The 19,644-nt window shown below is 55.4% G+C and overlaps 6 protein-coding genes across 6 annotated transcripts; 2 read left to right on the forward strand and 4 right to left on the reverse strand.

The window, feature by feature from the left end:
* Nucleotides 1-403: 403 nt before the first annotated feature.
* CAOG_07098 (hypothetical protein) lies at nt 404-6,993 on the reverse strand. Its single transcript, XM_004343772.2, has one exon. The coding sequence runs from the start codon at nt 6,853-6,855 to the stop codon at nt 523-525; it is 6,333 nt and encodes a 2,110-aa protein (XP_004343822.1). The 5' UTR covers nt 6,856-6,993; the 3' UTR covers nt 404-522.
* Nucleotides 6,994-7,206: 213 nt separating this feature from the next.
* On the reverse strand, nt 7,207-8,354 carry CAOG_07099 (hypothetical protein). Its single transcript, XM_004343773.2, has 2 exons — nt 8,153-8,354; nt 7,207-8,054 (listed from the first exon to the last, which is right to left on the reverse strand). The coding sequence occupies exons 1-2, from the start codon at nt 8,338-8,340 to the stop codon at nt 7,754-7,756; spliced, it is 489 nt and encodes a 162-aa protein (XP_004343823.2). The 5' UTR covers nt 8,341-8,354; the 3' UTR covers nt 7,207-7,753.
* Nucleotides 8,355-8,473: 119 nt separating this feature from the next.
* CAOG_07100 (hypothetical protein) lies at nt 8,474-11,302 on the forward strand. The gene is made up of 3 exons (XM_004343774.2): nt 8,474-8,727; nt 9,051-9,149; nt 9,357-11,302. The coding sequence occupies exons 1-3, from the start codon at nt 8,672-8,674 to the stop codon at nt 11,245-11,247; spliced, it is 2,046 nt and encodes a 681-aa protein (XP_004343824.1). The 5' UTR covers nt 8,474-8,671; the 3' UTR covers nt 11,248-11,302.
* Nucleotides 11,294-12,583, reverse strand: CAOG_07101 (hypothetical protein). Its single transcript, XM_004343775.2, has 4 exons — nt 12,265-12,583; nt 12,009-12,135; nt 11,797-11,898; nt 11,294-11,716 (listed from the first exon to the last, which is right to left on the reverse strand). The coding sequence occupies exons 1-4, from the start codon at nt 12,561-12,563 to the stop codon at nt 11,411-11,413; spliced, it is 834 nt and encodes a 277-aa protein (XP_004343825.1). The 5' UTR covers nt 12,564-12,583; the 3' UTR covers nt 11,294-11,410.
* Nucleotides 12,584-13,290: 707 nt separating this feature from the next.
* On the forward strand, nt 13,291-16,873 carry CAOG_07102 (ammonium transporter). The gene is made up of 2 exons (XM_004343776.2): nt 13,291-13,464; nt 15,493-16,873. Exons 1-2 carry the CDS (start codon nt 13,329-13,331, stop codon nt 16,773-16,775), a joined length of 1,419 nt encoding a protein of 472 aa, XP_004343826.2. The 5' UTR covers nt 13,291-13,328; the 3' UTR covers nt 16,776-16,873.
* A 142-nt stretch (nt 16,874-17,015) lies between these two features.
* Nucleotides 17,016-19,375, reverse strand: CAOG_07103 (solute carrier family 30). Its single transcript, XM_004343777.2, has 7 exons — nt 18,485-19,375; nt 18,310-18,418; nt 18,117-18,233; nt 17,928-18,022; nt 17,636-17,810; nt 17,369-17,519; nt 17,016-17,276 (listed from the first exon to the last, which is right to left on the reverse strand). The coding sequence occupies exons 1-7, from the start codon at nt 19,284-19,286 to the stop codon at nt 17,064-17,066; spliced, it is 1,662 nt and encodes a 553-aa protein (XP_004343827.2). The 5' UTR covers nt 19,287-19,375; the 3' UTR covers nt 17,016-17,063.
* Between the last annotated feature and the right edge of the window lie 269 nt (nt 19,376-19,644).

Genomic DNA, 19,644 nt, shown 5'->3' on the forward strand with positions numbered 1-19,644 from the left:
CGAGAGCGTTGTGCAACAATGTTTCATTTTGTATCAAAATTTTACAATCAAAGTGCTCCAGAGGTCAGCAGGGTTGTGTGATTGTGTTCAATACGTGTTCAGAGCTGAATAGTATGGTAGTGGAATAAAGGGAGCAGTTTGGGGGCGTCGAGAGCGTTGTGCAACAAAGGATTGTTGGTTTCATTTTGTATCAAAATTTTACAATCAAAGTGCTCCAGAGGTCAGCAGGGTTGTGTGATTGTGTTCAATACGTGTTCAGAGTTGAATAGTTTGGTCACTTGTATCAAGACCAATCGAATGAGCCCAATCCAAAAGGAGAGCGAAAAAAAAAAAGGGGTCATTGGATGCTTTGAGCTGAACATCTCTGCTGTCAAGCAAGACACTGCCGGAGTTGAACTCTTGGTGCGATGAAATAAAGTACATTTCGTGTTAAGATGCAAAGTCATGAATAAACAAACAAAACAACAGAACAAAGCCCACTTTTTGTACAACGGACAGAATGAACCCAAAAGATCTTGTGCCTCACTTTGAAGGATTCGCGGCTGAAACCAAACCCCGCGCGGCTGGATTGGTGGAGCGCAGATGGGAGATGAGCTTGGCAACATCGAGTTGCAGCTCTTGCCGCGCATTTGCGGGATGGACGACAATCGCTTGGAGGCGGGATTCGGCGACTGCCAGCACTTGCGCGTGGACAACTGGCGAGGTGCGCGAAAGGCTCGTCAGCATCGAAAAGGTGGAGGTGAGGAAGAGCTGCGAGGTCAGCGGCGGAGGGAGCGGCCGCGGGTCTGGCTGCTCGTCCAGGCCTGCCGAAGAGCCGCTCGAAACAGCAGCCGAGGCGGTCGTCGGTGGCATTCGAGCGGGGCGAGCTGCCAAGCCGCCAGATGACGATAACAACGACGACGACGACGACGACGACGCCGGCCGCGCGATTGGGCGCCCACTCACAATCATGGTGTTTGTGGCAACACCCGTCAGACTCATTCGCGCACCACCCGCCTGACCTGCGTTGCCAAGCTCGCTTAACGCTAGCGCAAACCGCTTGCTTGGCCACACCACGGACGCTTTGAGCAGTGGTGGCGATCGCACATCCGCCGGGAGTAGCAGACCGAGTTGACGAACGGCGTCCTCAAGTGCCCCGGCGTCTGCCGTCAGCGAGGATGGCACGGTTTGACGCAAAAACACCCGCGAGCACACGTCTCCAACGACATGCAGCAAGAGCACAGTCGCCAGCGCCGGTATGCAGACGAGCCACAGCTGAATGGCCGCTTGCCACGCCTGTGCTGCTTCTTCCGCCGCGACCACCACCATGACGGCGTTTTCCTGTGTTGCAGGATGTGCACGGTGTTGCGCGAGAACGGCGCGCACATCTTTGAGCACAACCGCAAGCGCATCTTGGAGCCGCTTGCCACGATCGCAGATCGTCTTGACAACAGAGCAGACAATCGCCTTGACGGCGCCAAGCGCAAGATTGCTCACGGGCGAGCAGCTCTTGAGGGCGGCCAGCAGGCCGGGCACGGCGGCAATCGCGTCGGCAAAGTACAAGGCGCCAAAGCGCAGCGCGGTGGTCTGGTGCCGGAGCATCATCTCGGAGGACGACGTGGGCTTTTGAGCATCCTGCAAGGCACGGGCAGCGTTGAGCGAGTTCCTGACGACCATAGACTCGACAAATTCGAGCGCCGATGGCAGCACAAACTGAAAGCCTGGCTGAACATTGGAAATGCCAAGAGACAAGCGAATATTGCACAACAGCACCCATCGCCGAAATTGATGCAGCTTGGTCGTCTGTGGCGTGTCCGCAGCCATGGCATCCGCCTCCGAGCGTGTTGATGGGAAAAATGCATCTGCCAGCGGACTGACGCAGACGGGTGCACCGCCAGAACTCGCCACCACAGGAACAGCTCGAACCAGCTGCCATGTCGCCTCGTCCGGGCAATCGAGGTGGGATTGGATGAGCGTCGCCACCGTGCGATGCAAGAACGCGTCGTTGACAAAGTCCAGCTGTGCTACTCCAGTGAATATTCCACGCAGGCACGCCAGACGCGAGCGCAAAAGCTTGAGCGAAGCCCCCTGAAAGCCTGGTAACGTAAAGGAACGAATGAGCGTGGCAAACACGTTCGGGTTGCTATTGTTGTTGTACGCCAGCGTCGGACAATGCTGGAAGAGTACGGCCGAAATGGCCTGGCAAATCAGCGAGTATCCCTCGGAACTCTCGGGCAGCGTGGTTTCGAGCTCGTTCCGGCACCGTGCCAGCGCTTGGGACAATGGTAACAGCAGGGCGTTGATGGCAACCGCACGAAACTCCTCCACCTTCTCGCCCAGAGCAAACCAAGCAGCCGAGCCTGGGAGTGGTGCATCCTGCGGAGCCGAAAGAGAAGTTGGAACGCGAGGAGTAGACACGCGGGTCTCGTAATGCTCGTGAAGCCTTCGGAAAAACAGAGCCAGCAGTGCAATGCGAGCGGCCTGGAAGTCTTCCAGCGAGGTGGCGGCTGCAGATGGAATGTCAGTCGACGCCAGAAACCGAGCCATCGCGGGCAATCTGGTCAGGCGCAGAGTGAACTCTGGCTGCACCGTGAGGTGGTGCTCGACCGCCGAGGTGATCCACAGCCGGAGCAGACCGTACTGCGCAGCTGACGAGATGCCGACAGCATCTCCCGCAGACTCCTCACAAGGCAGAATGGCAAGCGTGTGGTTTGCAAATCGCAGCGCCAGCTGTCGCTCATCGGTGCTGCCCTCCCACAGCCGTGACTGGACTGCGAGCTGCGACTGTTGCTGCGCCGTTGCTGCTGGCGGAGGTGGCGCGGATGCTCCCGAGAACGCCGAGCGTGGCATGTGGTTGGTCGATGATGGAGAGGAGGCACTGTGCACGCAACCAAAGGCGGACCAGATCGTGTCCCACGCCTCCAGGCCATGCTCGGCCAGAACGAGACACAGCTCGCTCAAGCACTCAATGCCTTGCGCAAACAGCTGAAAGCTTGTGGCCTGCACACCGGAGGAAGTGGACGAGGCGAACGGAAGCACGACCGAAGAAGTCAAACCCCCAGAGCTTTGGCGAGGAGGTGACCGACTGGCGTGCATGGGCGCCAACGTTGCCTGAGCTGGTTTGCGAAAGCGTGATTGTACCAGCTGCTGGAGAGCGCGAGTCACGCCAGAACGATGGATGAATTCGACAAGAGCGCGGTCTTGCTCGTACGCCAAAACGAGGACTCGGCGCGCTTCGACGGCATACTGTTGGCGCCTGCGCGCAGCTCGGGACATTGCCACGCTGGCCGGAGCGGGAGCTGAAGCCCCAAACACAAGGTCGGCTGCATCCAGCGCCGCAAACAAGGCGTTGTCACGCGCGTCATCTTCTCGATCAAAATACGACTGTGACTGAGACTGGCTGTCAGAGGACGCAGCAGGAGCGCGGTTGGCATCCGGATGCGCATGGGCGAAAGTTGGAGGGCCAGCAGCGAAAAGCGATTGCGATGCCGGGGCAAAAGGGTCCACCATGAGTGAGGCAGACTCGCCTGGCAGCGCGAATCCGCCATCAGCGCCCTCCACTTCCATGGCAGCAGCTGAGGCGGAAGCCAGTGGTGGCGCCGAAGGAGGTAGGCTGTCATGTGCTTCTTCGTGGTTGAAATGAAGGTCAAGCTCGGGCTCCGGCTCGGGCAAAACAAGAGGTGTTCGGCGTTGGCGAAGCCAGCTCGATAGCAGTGCAATGGCTTCAGCTTTGATGGGCTCTTTGAAGCCGGCGTCGGGTGATAGAATGCTGGCCAGAGCTTCGGGCAACAAGGCAAACTCGGAGGCAACCAGACCGGAGCGCAGCGAAACGATGCTGGACGACAGCTGCCGCACCTTCATTCTGGTTTCGTCCCAGTCGTCCTCGATCTCACCTCGTGGCAAGGCATAGGACCGAAGGGCGTGCAGGGAGACTGGGACGCGGCGCACGACGCGAGAGATGGTACTGAGCAACTTTTGCATGGCTTCCTCGAGCGCGAACAAGCGTCGGCGGGATTTGTAGGACTCGAGTGGCGTCGCAAGCGACGAAAAGTCGTGAGACGATGATGCAGTGGCAAAAACTGGAGCAAGCACGGGCTTGCTTGCCGTCTCGAGAACAGCGCGGTGCTCTTGGCCGACCCGCGTCACAACGCGAGTTACCAGAGAGGCAAGCTCGGAAATATCGCGATGTTGCTGCTGAAGGAACTCAATCCAAAGAAAGATTGCGTCCACGACGGCCACTGTCGAAGCCAAGCTACTCGACGTGATGTCGACAAGCGTGCAAAGGCGATGTGTCGCAGCATCCTGCTGGTCGGCCGGAAGCAGAGCTGCCAGCACAAGCGCAAGGCTGGCATAGTTGATGACGGATGCCGTCGTGTGCTGGATGGTGTCCACATTGATGGATCGAGTGTCCGATTCGTCGTCGGTTTGTTCAACAACCACCTGTTGAGGAAAGGAAACGAAAAACTTGGATGCAAGCTTGACAAGCACCTTGACGTCTGCGGCGCGCAAATCCGCGGATTGGAGAGCCTCGGCGCATGGCGCTGTTGCGTGCAGCGGCACAGAAGGAAGCCCGACAAACAGCGTTGGGCAGCACGAAGAAAGCTGAACGAGCAGCAACTTGATGAAGAGGTGAAAGCTGGTATCAGCAGCATTTGGAATGAGTGCTGCTGAGGCTGTGGTGAGCGACGAGGAGGACTCGCCAGCAGTCGCGGCAGTCACAGCAGGTCGAGCGCAAGCCGATTGGAGGACTGCGTTCAAAGGCAGGGAAGTCGACAAGCTGGTTGCGCGCTGGGCAGCCATCTCTGCCAGGAAAACCGGCAACAGTGCGGGGAACTGCAGGGTCGGATCCACGAGCTTGGTCTTTCGAAAGTAATTCCAAAACGCAAGCAGCATGTATTGGTGCCCTGGCCAAACATGGGACAGAATCAAGCAACGGGACTGCAGCTCGACAAGAAAGCGAACAGCGCCTCGAGAAGGTGCGGCAGAGGACCCGAACGCAGCCTCAAGCAAGCGAGCTCGCATTTGCTCTGCGATGGGCATGTCGGTCGGCTGTAGTGCCATGGGTGTTGCTCCGAACGTTTGGCCATCAGTCTCGGTGGCCAACGGCGTGAACGAGAGGAGCAGCAGAACGAGAGGCCAATTCCCAGTAGGCTCGCACGAACTTGGTGGAAGAGCGTTTGCTTCGATCGCAGCGAGCGGCAGCAAGAGCTTCCAGAGATGCTCAAACACAAACCAGAACGATGTTGGCTGCGCAAACGCCATGGCATCATCAATGTGGACAACTTGAGCGAGAAATTGGCTCGGACGGGCCAAGAGCTGATGGCTGACGCGATTGAACGTTGCCCAGAATTGTCGCGTTTCGAGAGGGACGGCTGAATCTGCACCATCTGCTCTCAGGGTATCTTTGCAATAGAAGGGTAGCCGCAAGTCGGGCTGAAGCGCGTGCGCCTGGTTGCACAGCAGTTGATAGCGGTCGAGAGCGCCGAATAAGAGCTGCCACAACTCTAGCACTGGGCTGTGTCGCTCGACATAGCTGGGAGCAGCTGTAATCTTACCATGCACTACATGAAGCCGAACCAGGCAAGCGACCAGCTGGGTGGCAGCTCGGTTGTAGGCATGACTCAGCGACACGACGGCATTGGCGGCAACGGCCTTGATTTGCCTGGTTGCTATCGTGTCGGACTCAACCAAACAGACGCAGCAAGAAAAGGCGACGTGCACCACGTGAAGGCTGTCCAGAAGCAAATCCAGCAGGCGCCATCGCACATCCAGCTGGAGCTGAAAGGTGCTAGCTAGAAAACGCCGCTGCTGTTGTGCAAACTGCGGCAAGCACAGGTCTGGGAATCGCGCAAACAGGCGATCAATCTCATCAGCGATGGCCAGTGCCACTCGGGTAGCCAGTTCCGGCGATGAGCACCACGCAGGCGGTGGTGTTGTACCGCGATCGGGGCGGCGGTGGTCTGTCTCTAGCTGGTTGGTATGGTTTTGCGCAACAGCACCTCCGAGATGAGAAGAAAAGTCGACTTGCATGCCAAAGTGCAACGGCAGAGATGAGGACCAAGAAGAGGAGTTGGAGCTATTGGTCGAAGCGGCGGCGGTGGTGCCAAGCGTTGCGGCCGCGAGATGCAAACACCAGCGCATATAGTCCAACACGTCAAGGCATTCGTCGTGGGACGAGTTCATGTCAGCCGTGCTTGCTTGGTGGAGGCTTCCAGTGGAGGCACTGTGACTACTAAGACTGTGGTGGTTGTTGGCGGTTGAAGCAAACGAGTGTCGGTTTGAGTGCGTCCCAGCAGCAGCGCTCGAGACCAGACTCCCATGGCTGGCCGACGCCTTGTCCGTGGCAGTGACGTGTGCTAGCCGCTGGGTCAAGATGAGAAAGAGTCGCGAGACCCACAGCGGAAAATCTTGGAACGGCGGAACTGGCGTTGCGGCCAGCAAGATTGGAAGTCTGAGTGGCTGAACAGCCGGTGATAATGTCCGCGCATCTAGCGACGTTGTTGTTGTGAGTGGCACATGCCGTGCGTTTGTCTTGTTGTTGATGGACCACGATCGAGGGACGGTCCCAGTGGTAGTGGTCGCGTCCGTCAGCAGCTGCGCTTGGGCAATCCACTGCTGCTTGACATATCCACGCCTCAGCCCGTCACTTTGAAGTGGTGGTGGTGGTCTTGATGCGTTTTGCATTGCTGGATGAGGGATGTCTCCCTGATCGTGGCTGGCCTGTGAACTTGAAGCGGCAGCAGCAACAGAAGCAGCAGCAACATCGCTTTGCTTGAAACCAGCAGCGACAAAGTGCGGCAGCCCAGCGACCGACGGCAGCTGCTCTGGCAGTGCATAGCAGGCAGCTGCAGCAACAACCGACGCGACGGCAGACATGGCTGACGACGACGACGACGACGATGGCACACGCGGCTGTTGAAACGCGCTGTTTCCCGCCAAATCTGAACCATTCCCGCCAGCAGCGCGAGTCTGACTGCCGCTGCTGCCAGCGTGCGCCGTGTGGCTGTGACGACCTGGTCCCGATGATAGCACGACGCGATTGCTGTTGCTGTGATCGCCGGAGCCAGATCCGAGGGCCGCAGCATGGGGCGCTGGCGGCGGGATTTGCGTTGCGAGCGATGCGCGAAACGTCGCAGCCATTGCACCAAGAGGCCACGTCCCAGCCAAACAGAACTGAAGACTGGATAAAATCGTGTGAATGTATAAATTATGGAAGAATTCAAAATGGGGTGGTGTTGATGATTAGAGAAAAAACCAAGGGTCAAACGGTCAGAATCGCAAACGAAGCACAGACTCTGAAAACTTGAAAGTGAGTCGCCGAGTTCCAACATGTCGTAGACTTTTGTGTCGGCTGTTCATGCACAGCGTTGCTATTATTGGTTCAAAAGGGGGCGGCGGTGCACTTGCAGGTTTTGACTCGCGTCTTTCACGTCTCAACAAGGTGCGTTTGTCGTGGGAGAGCGGACAATCCAAACATCACGTCTCATATGACGATTCTAGAACCATCCTGTGGCAAAACACGGTCGTTCTGAGGGTCATCTACGACGCTTTCCGGCAAAAACCGACAGCCGGTTGGTATCCGCCAAAAGCCGCCACTCACGCCCCCGCCGCCGGCGTTGTCGTTGTCCCTTGTGTTGGTGGGTCAAGCATCATGCCGACAAGCTCACCCCACTGCACTTGAGGCCTCCAGACTCACAGCCAGCAAGCAATCAAGCCATTGATCGCGACTGAAACGACACAAATTCGCCTTGTGTGAGTTTCCTTCTTTGCCGATTCATTCAGCAGCCTGAGAGCGTGTGGAGGTACTTGAGCTGCTACCGTGGCCTTCCCGCAGTCGCTCGAGGTCGGGCTTGAGCTGGCTTGGGAAGCAGTTCGCCCACTGCTTTGCGCAGAGTGCACAGAATCGCTTCTGATAAAACAGACTGCAAGTGGCTTGCATGCACACAATACGATTGCACTCTGCACAGCGCGCGCCCATTGCCAGACAGCGCTTGGGTAAACTTGCCGCTGCGAGCGACGCCGTCTGAGCAGCTACGGCAAACGGATCGCGAATGGCAAACACGTCCTCCAGAAATCTAACCACCACCACCAACAACAACATCATCATCATCATGTAGAATCATGTTAGTAGTCGCATCCAGAGGTTTGTTGGTTGCTGAGGCTTTGCGCTTACACGACACGAGGCGCGAATGGCGGCGTCTTGCCAGTGTAATCGTATGGGACTGGGTGTGCGCACAGACTGCACTGGGTTGACAATCGCTCTCCCCTCTGTTGTTGTTGCTGAGGCTGCTGCTCTAGTGTTGATGATGATGGTGGTGCAGCAGAAGCAGACGAAGAAGCGTCGGATTGGCCAGCCATCATTCTAGCTTCCAAACAAAAACAAACGACTGGACTTTTCTGAGAATCGCTGGATTTGGGTTTTATTTGCTCGAGTCATTTCGAATAGAATCTCTTCTTCTTAGATTTATCATCGGTCAACCAAAACTCAGTCTCTCTTTTTCATTGATCGTCATTGTTTGATTTTTGGCTGAACTTCCATTACAAATCCCGCCGCATACACACCACATCCCATATCCCGGTCTTCATATCAACCAAACAACCCCACCAAAAAAATACCGTAGATTATTGCTGTTTTTCAGCCTTCTTGATTCCTTGCCTGCTGGCTGGCTGCCCCCCCCCCCTCACAACGACGATGGACGCGTTCAGCAGCGACGATCCGTTCATCGACCATCTCCTCGAGCTGGCGTTGTAAGTCGAATTTTGTTTTGCCTCGCTATTTTTCAAAGGTGGATGAGTGAGATTTGTGGGTTTTTGAAGAGGGAAGTGCGATGATCCAGCTGTTGGACTGAACTGAACTGAACTGAACTGGAGATGAGGAGCGGAGGAGGGCGAAGAGTTGGAAAATAAAGCGCGCTTGAGATTGGCTGAAAATGACGCTCCAATGCAACGCCAGCCAATTGTCCAAGTCAGCCGCACTCCACTCACCACCACCACCACCAACCCTGACTGATCGACTGATGATTGTGCTGCTCTCACCTTCGACTTGGTTTTTGGACCTTGGCTTTGGGCAGTGGCGTGGACACGTTCGCTCTGCTCGACCCGAGCGAGATGCACATTCTGAGCGCGCCGTCGCTCTTCCCGACCATGCACCCGTCGTCCCTCGGAGCAAGGTAAAAACGAAGGAGACAATGCAAAAAAGCGCAAACTCAGTTGGTAGTCTCACACACGACTGGGAGCAGCCGGACAAGCATGAGTGGCCCTGCATTGATGACCACCAGCCCTGACCAACCACCAACCGTCATGGTGTCCCTGCTCACCGAGCACTCATTGTTGTTCGTGTGTGTGCTTGTCTGGGGATTTTGGTCTGATCATCGCAGCGTCGATCCGTTCGCAGCCGCTCGACCACAGCAGATTGCCGCTCCTGCTAGCAACAACGAATTCTCCGTGCTGTACTCGACCACCACCACGACGACGGAGGGGGTCCCAACGACTACGAGTCCTATTGCTACCAACAACTCGAGCCAGCTGCCAGCGGATGATCACGAGCGAAAGAGCCGTGGCAATGCAGCAAGAACTCGTCGTGACAAATCGCGCGAACTGCGTGTCGGAAGCGCGTCGTCCGAAGCTCGCGGGACTTCCGGGACTTCCATCGGGATGAACTCGACGACGACGACGACGACGACGTCGAAAAACCCGGAGCCAGCGTGGATTGAGGGCTCTGTGGTTGAACCGTCCGAACAATCTCGCTTGCTCGTCGACCCATTTCTTCTGAGTCAATACGGCGAGCGGCCAACTACTTCTACGAGTGTCTCAGGAGCGGATGCCACCACATCGCCGACCACCACCACCACCACTACCACCTCCACCAAGTCGCAAAACTTTCAACAAGCAAACACGCCCGGTTCGTTTGTCGACTGGCTCAATGCTACCAGCTCTCCCGCCACCGCAACAGCGCTACTACCAACAGCAGACCAGAGCGACACGAGTGCAGAAGACTTGTCGCAAGTGGAAATGCTATTACAGTTCCAGCAGCAAATGAAGGAACAGCAGCGGCAGCATCAGATTCATCAGCAGCAAGTCCGACAGTCGTCAACGTCACTGCCCGGCTCGACCGCCATGAGCCGTTCCCACAGCCAATCCAATTTGTTTCAAGCAGCAGAACCCACTGCGTCGGCGCCGCCACCCACCACCATCAACCAGCTGGATCCGCAGCAACGCGTCTTTTTCGACTCGATTCCGGCGCCAGGCACGGCCACGTCGCGCTCGTCGCGCCTCTCGTCACCGCGAGACTCGCGGCCATCCACGCCGCGAGGAGCAAAGCGAAGACAGAGCGAAGCCGAGTTGGCTCCACAGCAACAACAGGAACACCGTCAGGCGAATCTTCAACAGCAGTTGCTTAGTATAACAACCTTTGAAAATGCATTCCCAACGACGCGTGGTTCTATTGTCGATCCGTTCGCAGTGGACCAAACGCGGTCTGTGGCAGCACCGAGCGCGACCGCCGTTCCCTCGGCGCCCTTCCTTTCCTCTGCTGCCGCTGCAGCCGCTGTTGCTGCTGCTGCTGCTGCTCCTGCTCCTGCTCTTGCCCCAATTCCTGCGACCACATCCTTGCCACCAGTAGTTCCCCCTATCGCCCCGGCCGCCTTTCCATTCTTGCCGCCGCCGCCTCTGCCGGCTGCTGTTGCTGCTGCGGATCCAAATGCGGCCAATATGGCCGCAAACCCAATGTTCGCTGCCATGGTCGCTGCCGCCACCGCCAGCCCGGCGTTTACCACGTACCTGGCATACTTCCAGGGCATGATGGCCCAGCAGGCTGTCACCGCTGCGGCCACGTCGAGCGCCACGACCTCCGCAGGTGGATTTCCCGCGATTCGGCCGGCGCTCCCAGCGTTTTTGGGCGGAATGCAGCCGGCTGCACCACCTACCGCAATGGCCACCCCGCTGCCCAGCGGCTCTGCGCGAAAGCGCGAGGTGGATCCCAACGAGGATGCTGAGCTGCGGGACAGACGCGAGCGGAACAGTGCCGCCTCGGCGCGGTTTCGTGCCAAGCGGCGCCAAGAGCTGCTTGTTGCCGAGCAGAAGGCTTCGCAGCTTGGCATTCGGTACAACGAGCTGCAGTCTCGCATTGCCTGGTTGCGATCTCAAAAGGAGCAGCTACTGGCAACGCTCGCTGAACTTGGTGGACCCGCCGCCGCTTTGGAGCCCATCCCTCCAAGGCCTATTCCCCCGCAACCGTCCGCGACGCCGGTTGCAATCTCTCGCGCTTGAACGAGCAGATGAGAGCATTCATTGTTATGCAACATTGTTAAAATTTCGTTTCTACTTGATTTTTTTTTTTTTTTGGTTGTTGATTGTTTTCACATCTCGATTCACACATGGGCGGGAGCTCCACATCTAAGCGTCCAACAGACTCGGCTTGCAAACACGTAATTCACACACGAGGCAGCTTGAGAGCCGATTCCCTCACGTGCAACAGGCGGGCGTTGAGGTCGTCGTCAGAAATGTGTGGGAAGGCTGCGAGCACAGAGTTTCGCCAGGCTGCGGCAGCGGGATAGGTTGCCGACTCGCTCTCGATGGGCGTGAAGCCGATGATGGCGAGCTGCGAATACTCGCAAAGCGCCGACAAGTCGGCGATCGAAGCCTTGTTTCCAACCAGGAAAAGCGCACTGGCGGTGTGGTTTGCGCTCGTGAGCTTTGCAGCCAAGTGCCTCTCCAGCGCTTCAATGGCAAGAACGACCTATGAAGCGCGAGCGAGTTGAATGTTTGAATTCAACGCAGAACAAAAACAAAAACAAATCTCGAGATTTGAACACTTACGCGCTCGCTCACGGTAGCGACTGCGGCGCTGTCGATGGGAGTCGAGTTGATGAGCGGCAGAAAGTACGCAGTACGCATGAGCAGGGACACGTGCGGTCGCAGCTGGCGGAAATCGAAGCAAATGTAACAAGAAGAAATTGCGTCAACGTCAAATTGATCAGAGTCCAGGCAAGAGATCCTTGGCTGGATCGAAGAACCAACATGGCGCTTACCGCACTAATCGTCCAATCGAGCCATTGGTCAATCTGAGCGCGTCGGTACGGATTTTGCTCGATGCTCGGGTACAGCGCCTGATCCTTGAGCGGGCGTGTCGTAGCGACATGGCGAATAATGGTGTTACTGCTCAGCAGTTCAAAGGGTAAAGTTCAGGGTTGTATGCAGTGAGAACATAGCCCTCTGAGAGAGTCTGAGACTGGATTTCCCAATGCAGTGGATTGCAATTTGATTCATCGCGGCTCAATCACAAACCTCTCAAACAGGACAAAACCACCCTCGGCGGCGCTCGGCGGGATGTCAATCTCGGCCCCAGGTGCTGGGACGTCTGCGCTGACGGCGCGCTTGGCTGCGTCTGAGCGGTCGACGAGCGTCGGCACTGTCATGTTGGGATTCAACGCAACGTACGTCGGCGACGTCCGGTTTTCACGCCGAAGCAGATCGAACGCGCGGTATTCATAGGCAATGTCATTGTGCCGGAGGAAGATGGCCACACGGCGAACGCACTGCGAGAGAAAGTCGCCGTAGAGCACGAGCTCGCTTTGGCCAGACATGGAGCGGTACCGTTCGGAAATTGAGAAGTGAGGGACGTCCGCCCGCATTTATCAGTCGAGATGTCCAAATCACTGGTATAGGGATTTACTGTTGGGACGGATGATGCGAGGGACCTTCGAGGGCGAAGGCAATGTTTGGTGCTGCAAAAGCGCTTTCGGATTGCTTTCATAATTTGGCTTGACGACGCCAGCATTTGGATTTGCCTGTTCTTGCTCTCATGCTCATCATGGCGGTCGTGCACTGCCGAGTGAGTTGCAAAACGGGTCACACGATGTGACTCATACCTGTCAAAGATCATTTTGTGTTGTTGTTATTGTTGTCGCTTGCTGTTGTTGTTTTTCCTCCCAAACCTCCGTCCGTTCGCTCGCACCTCCACTGGAACACCTGCTCTTCCTCCCACCAGTCCTCCTCTACCGCCCCCAACCCACCCCCACTCGTCTAGGATGTACACGCGGTGCTTGCGGCATGTGTAAAAGCGTGATAAAACGCCAACTCGTGTCGAATGTCACCCAACCGTTGTCCTCCCCCAACTCTCCCGTCAGTACCACCACCTCACCCCCTCCTTTCAGCTTGCTCTCTCCCCCTCTACGTCTCTGGTCGTCGCCGTCTCCTGCCTTTGAACCTGGCTGACTGGTCTTCACCATTTTGTGTATTTTGCATGTTTTATTTTTTGTTTTTGTTTTTATGTGATCAAACAGTTTCCATTTTCGTATTTCCATTGTCACTCCTCCTTTTGACTTTTAAATCTTTGCAAAACTCTGCCAATGTCGCTCAACCCCGGTGATACCGCCTGGGTCCTCGTTTCGACTGCCTTGGTGCAGCTCATGACGCCCGGCCTCTCGTTCTTCTACGCCGGCCTGGTCAACTCGCGCAACGTCGTTGGCACCCTCATGCTCAGCTGTACGCTCCATTTTATTATTTATTGATCTCAACTCTTTGCGTTACCCGCTTGCATTTTATACCGCTCCACCGCACCACCAACATTCTCCTTCTCTCCTTTTCCATCCACTTCTCTATCAACAACTCTTTTGCGTCGTATCTTCTGTATTGAAGAGCCGAGAAAGCGACCGCAGCGAATTTCGCCGAGAAGTGAGCGGGGTACCGCACACTTGACATTTCGCTTTCAAAACGCGCTTTTGAGTAGTGCTCCCGTTCCACCTCTGCCGTACTTTCTTCGTTTCCCTGTCGTTCTCTCTCCCACTTTCCACTCTCTGCTACGTTGTGCATCTCGTTTCCAACCGGCGCAAACAAGTGTCTCATGCTTTCTTTTTTTTTTTAATTTAAAACTTGTGGTAGCATGCGTCTGCCATATTTTATTTTATTTTTTTATTATCATGATTCATTTTCTTTTACCTCTCTCGGTTTTTCGCGCGCTTTTGTCTTTTCTTGATTCCCGTTCCGCCGCGGTTTTTTTCTTTCTCGTGTCATATGATGCTGGAGTTCTTGTCTGTCGTCGCGGAGGTAGTTGTTTCAAGAGCGGCAGCCGAACCAGTTAAAAAATCCAAAATCAACATCTAAAAGGTGGCAGCAAGCAAAAAAAATCGGAATAAAATAAAATAAAACAATCCGGCAAACTGTGTAGAATGCACAACGTTGAATGTAGTTGAATGAGGAAGAAGAAGAAGAAGAGGGTTTGTAAGCCGATCGACAGTTGGAGGTAGTTTGGACTTTTCCCACCCCCATGCGAAAAAAAAACCACCCTCCTTCCCGACGTACCTCGCTCGACGTAGCATCTCCCCGTGCTCTGCTTCCTCGGTTGGACTCTGTGCACGGCGTTTGCTTCGTGGAATGAAAGAGACGCGTGGGGCGGGATTTTTTAGCAAAAATGAAACAAAATGGTCGGTTTTTAATCGTTAAAACGCGGCACCAAAAAAACACAAACAAAAGGCACAACTTTTTGGCGCGTTTTTATTGGTTTCGATCACGGAAGCGGAAGCGAGATTGTTTTTTATGTTTTTAAAACGAGGATGCCGAGAAGTGAAAAGGAAAAGGGAAAGACGTTTGTGAGCAGTGAGAGGCGTGTGTTGCGTATGAGTGCGTACCGTGCATGAAGGAGCAGCGAGAGAGAGAGAGAGAGAGAAAGAGAGAGGAGACAAAGCGAACGATTTAAAATACAAAAAGATCAACGCTCAAAATGAAGGCCTCAGTTGTGCGTGCGTCACGAGGGAGGAAGGGAGGGGGGCTTCGTGTGATCACAGTGAGGGAGCGAAAGAGCAAACCCTACTGCGAATGAAGTGACACAGTGAAGAAGGGTGATTGAAAATAAAAATGCGTGGTAGTGATTCGCGGTTTTTTTTTGGTTTTGGTTGAGAATGGAAACAGCCACATTGAGAAAAGCGAAACAGCGAGGGTTTTGGGGGGTTGAATGACCAGCCACTCGACATTGCCATCCGTCATGGATTGATGATTGATGATTGCTGGTGAAGGCGGGGGGGGGACGAAATGAAGCTTCGGTATCAGTGTGACCTCGGGGAGCAGAGGTAGGATTGATTTGATGGGAAGGACGTTGACACCGCAAATCACGCTGTGGGTCCCGCCCCTCCTGTGTCGCACCACCACCACCACCGTCGCCATCACCACCACCGTCGCCATGCTAATGAAGACGATAACAAACCCACAGTGCACGGTACACAGCATACCGCAAAACAATCCAAAACAAAACAAAAAAAGCACAAGACCCGTTGATGTTGTTGCTGTTTTTACCACCGTGCCGTGCTCACATGCTCATAGACCGCAAGGGAAACAAGGAGGGCTGGGGGCGGGCTCTTTTGACAGCTGCACCACCACCGTTCTCAGCAGCACGAATTTTTGACAGGCCACATCAAACCCCCCCCCCCATACAATTCATCAAACGAACCAACGAAACCAACTCGAACTGTTTGACAGCAGCAATCCTGACTCACCTCGCTTCTGGTTGTCAAACAACAGACGGCGCGATGGGCGTCGTGACCTTCCTGTGGGTCATTATCGGCTACTCGGAGGCGTTCGGACCCTCAACAAACACACACGTTACCGGTGGTACCGAAAACCGCGCTCTCGAAGGCCTCGTTGGAGGCATGGTCGGCGACCTGCCGGCCCTGGTCTATGCCATGTTCCAGCTCATGTTTGCCATTGTCACTGCTGCCATCATCTCCGGCTCCGTTGCGACCCGTATGCGCTTTATTCCGTTCATGACGTTTGTTGCCCTGTGGCACTTGCTCGTCTACTGCCCGCTCACCCACTGGGTCTGGACTGTCGGCGATGGCTGGATTAACGACTATGGCGCGATCGATTTCGCCGGCGGCCTCGTCGTCCACGTCTCGTCTGGTGTCTCTGCCTTTGTCGCCGCTTTCTGGCTCGGTCAAAACCCCCTGCGTGACAACGTCCACGAGCACAAGCCCCACAACGTCCCGTACGTCATGCTCGGCGCCGCGCTGCTCTGGTTTGGCTGGTTTGGCTTCAACGCCGGCTCTGCTCTGACTGCCGGCCAGCTCGCCGGTCTTGCGTTCGCCAACACTCAAATCGCCGCTGCCGTGGCCATGTTCACCTGGAACCTCGTCGAGGTTATTTGCGGCGGAAAGGGCTGGTTCAACGGCCGCCCCACCGCCGTCGGTGCTGCCATCGGCGCTGTTGTTGGCCTGGTCGCCATTACTCCTGCCGCCGGCTTTGTCACCCCGATGTGGTCCATCTTCTTTGGCGCCTTCACCTCGCCCGTCTGCTACCTTGCTCTCAAGCTGACCAAGCGCTCTCCCATCGACGATACTCTTGACACCTTTGCCGTGCACGGCGTTGGCGGTGCTGTTGGCTCCCTCCTGACTGGTCTGTTTGCCACCACCGAAGTCGGCTCGCCCGTCGATGGCAGCTTCTACGGCGACGGTGGCGAGCTCTTTGGCAAGCAGATTGTTGCCTTGCTGGCCACGATCGCCCTGTGCCTCGTGATGACCTCGCTGATCATGCTCTTCCTCAAGGGTATGGCCAAGCTCCTCCACACCGACATCCGCATCAGCGCCGACGACATGGCTGTTGGTGTCGATGGTATTGACCACGGCGAGTCTGCCTACGGCCACGCCGATATCGAGGCTGTTATTGCTGCCCTCCAGCGTGCCAACCAGCAGGGGCTTCTCCAAAAGGGCAGCACCTTTGAGTTGGTTCCCACCAGCGCCCCTAAGAACAAGCGTGACTCGTACCCCGTCACCCAGTTTGATACCGCCACAGCCCAGCAGTCTGCCTAAACGATGCTCGTTAACAATTTTGATCCTTGATAGAGGAAGTGTATGAATGTGTGTATGTGCGTTGTTTTTTGTTTTTTCTTCATGTCGCAAAAAGCCCCTTTTTTTGCTGGATGAAATCTAGCTCTCTTGTTACGGGAGAGGTGGATGTTTTGTCATGCATGCGCAAATTGTGCCAGTAAAAGTGTCTTTGTGCTCTCTTTGAAGAGGCCGGCAGGCCAATTGCAGCGACTTGTAGAAAAAGCAAGGAATGACAATTTTAATTTGCGTTGGAAACAAAAAACAAAGGTACTACAACGCCCCAACCACACTCCAGTCGTCCTTGAATACTTGCACGCTCAGCTTGCTGACAATGGGTGCAAGCTTGGCATGCAAGTGAGCAAGCACGAGTTGTTCGTTGGCATCACGGCGAACTCGGACGTGGAGCGAGCCCACAACGACGCCGTACGATTCCGTCCAAAAGTGCTCGTTTCGGAATTCGAGGATTCCCTCAAAGGTGAGTGCCTGAGGGGAAGCCAACCGTCGAAACGAATGAGTTGATGGTAACGCCAAAACAAAACAAATGAAAAGCATGCAAAGCCCTTTTCTCCGCATACCTCCCGAAGACACTTGTCCAGTTGGCCCAAAACATGCGGTGGCATGGTCTGCAACAGCATTTTGCCGTTAAAGAGCGCGATGGGCATGATGGTGGCGAGCATCATGATGGAAATGAGAATGGCGACGATTGGGTCTGCAGATTCCCAGCCTCTGCAACAAACGAACAACGAGAAATAGGGCGAGGGGCAGAGAGAGTTAAAAGTGAGACGGGAAGAACGGGCGCAACGGTGGCAAGCAAGCAATAAAAATATCTAAACTTTTCATACTCGATGCCGGCGACAAAGGAAGAAGCGATGATCAATAGTGTGGCGGCAATCCCGGCCAGAATGTGAATGTTCAAGGGCTTGCAGCTCAGGGCCAGGCGGTACAGTGGCGAAGCAGAGCCAAAGACAGACCGGACTGAGGAAGCGACCAGCTGCTTGAACGCAATGGAGGTGGATTCTACCGCATCAGAGCAATGATAGCCATTGGGTTGAGCAAATCAGGACAACACCATCAGCAACAGCAACAACAACAACAACGACTCGAACAGCATGGGACAAAGCACCAACGACAAACCTGCGGCTGTGTGCCCATTCGAGTGCTTTTCGATTTTGAAAATGTTGTAAATGTGCAAAGCGAGAGCAAGCACGGCGGCAATCGCCATGTAATCTCTAAAGCAATGGGCGCGGCAATCAATCCAAAAACCCAAATGAGCGAAAATGCAAAAACCCCAAACCAAACGAGTGAACATTGTAACGTTTTTACCCTTCAACGGCTTCAGGAATAATCAATCGCTCGCTGCTTTCCTTGATTGTGTAAAACGCACAAAAGATCAAAGTCATCGTGTTGGCGAATACAACAAGAACTTCGACACGCTCCAGCCTGGCAATGGTTCAAAACGGTGAGCAAAAGCCGACATTTCCAACAAAAACACTGAAACGCAAACGCACGCACGCACCCATAGGAAAACTCAAAGGAGGCCTTTTGCTTGGAAATCCACAGCGAAACAAGGCATGTGAACAGACACAGCGTGTCATACAAGCACAAGTACGCGAGAGCGAGGAGTGCTGCACAACCAAACCAGAATATCAGTACGCTCACCACCGCCCAACCCAAACCACAAAATAACTTACAAAGACTCTCGCTGAAATGGCCCGCAATCAGAGGAAGCAGAAAGCCAACAACAGCGACAGTCATGCGACCCAGAGCTCCGATGGCGCGTCGGTCGGCGAGAACCAAGCCGACGTTGTGTGAAACGAGCCGAATCCAGCTCTGTCCGGGCGCCTTGGGCTTCTTGGTGCTTGCCCCGTGGGAATGACCGTGATGATCGTTCTGGCCGTGGCTGTGTCCGTGGTGATCGTTGCGACCGCCGTGGCTATGCCCGTGATGATCGTGTCCATCGTCGTGGCTGTGGCCGTGAGCAGCAGCGGCATTGGCATTGGCACTGGCATTGGCATTGGCAGCAGGTCCGTGGCTATGCCCATGATGACCTCCAGCACCACCACTTGCATGGTTTGGATGGCTTGCATGGTTGACGGGCGCTTGAGCGATTCCGGTCAGTCCGTTGAGCTTTGGGTCGGCCGTGGATGGCGGGATTGGGCCCAGCACATCAAATGGCGACGGTCCAGCCAAAGGAGCACTTCCCGCGCTTGCGAGGTTGATGAGCTGAGGCGACGACGCCATCAGCATTGCAGCCGAAGCCGCGCCAGCAGAGCCAGTTGCATTGAGCGGAAACGCGGCCGATCCGCCTGGGATCATCGAGCTCGTCCACTGGGACTGAGACTGAGACTGGGACAGAGACTGGGACTGGGACGCCACTTGGCTTGGTGAGGTGGCAGAGGCCAGCGTCGGCGTCGTCGGGATGGACGAACTGTCGCCGTGGCTATGGCCGTGGTGGAGTGATCCCGGGCCGTGCGAGTGGCCGTGGTGGCTCATTGCGTGGTGTTTGCTTGCTTGCTTGCTTGCGAATGGACGTTCAGCAGTTGTTGGGTTGGGAGGAGGGTAGAGTATACCAACAATAAAACAAGACTGCCCTCATGCTCTTTTGGTCCCAAAGCAATGACTAGGTCTCAAGAGATCAGCACTCAAAAGCAGCAGCCGATAACTCGAGTAGACGGGGGAAAAGGTCGTTGTGAGTGAAAAAACGCCGGGAAGCGATGCTGCTGCGAAGGGAAGGGCGTTGAACACAACGATGCAGAAGAACAAAGGAGGCTGTTTGAGGGAGAACGCTGTTTGGGCGCCGCGTCCTTTTCGATGAAAGTTGCTTTGGATTGAAGAAACTTGCCATCGGAGA

This window comes from Capsaspora owczarzaki (assembly GCF_000151315.2).
Source record: "Capsaspora owczarzaki ATCC 30864 unplaced genomic scaffold supercont2.13, whole genome shotgun sequence".
NCBI lineage: Eukaryota > Filasterea > Ministeriida > Capsasporidae > Capsaspora > Capsaspora owczarzaki.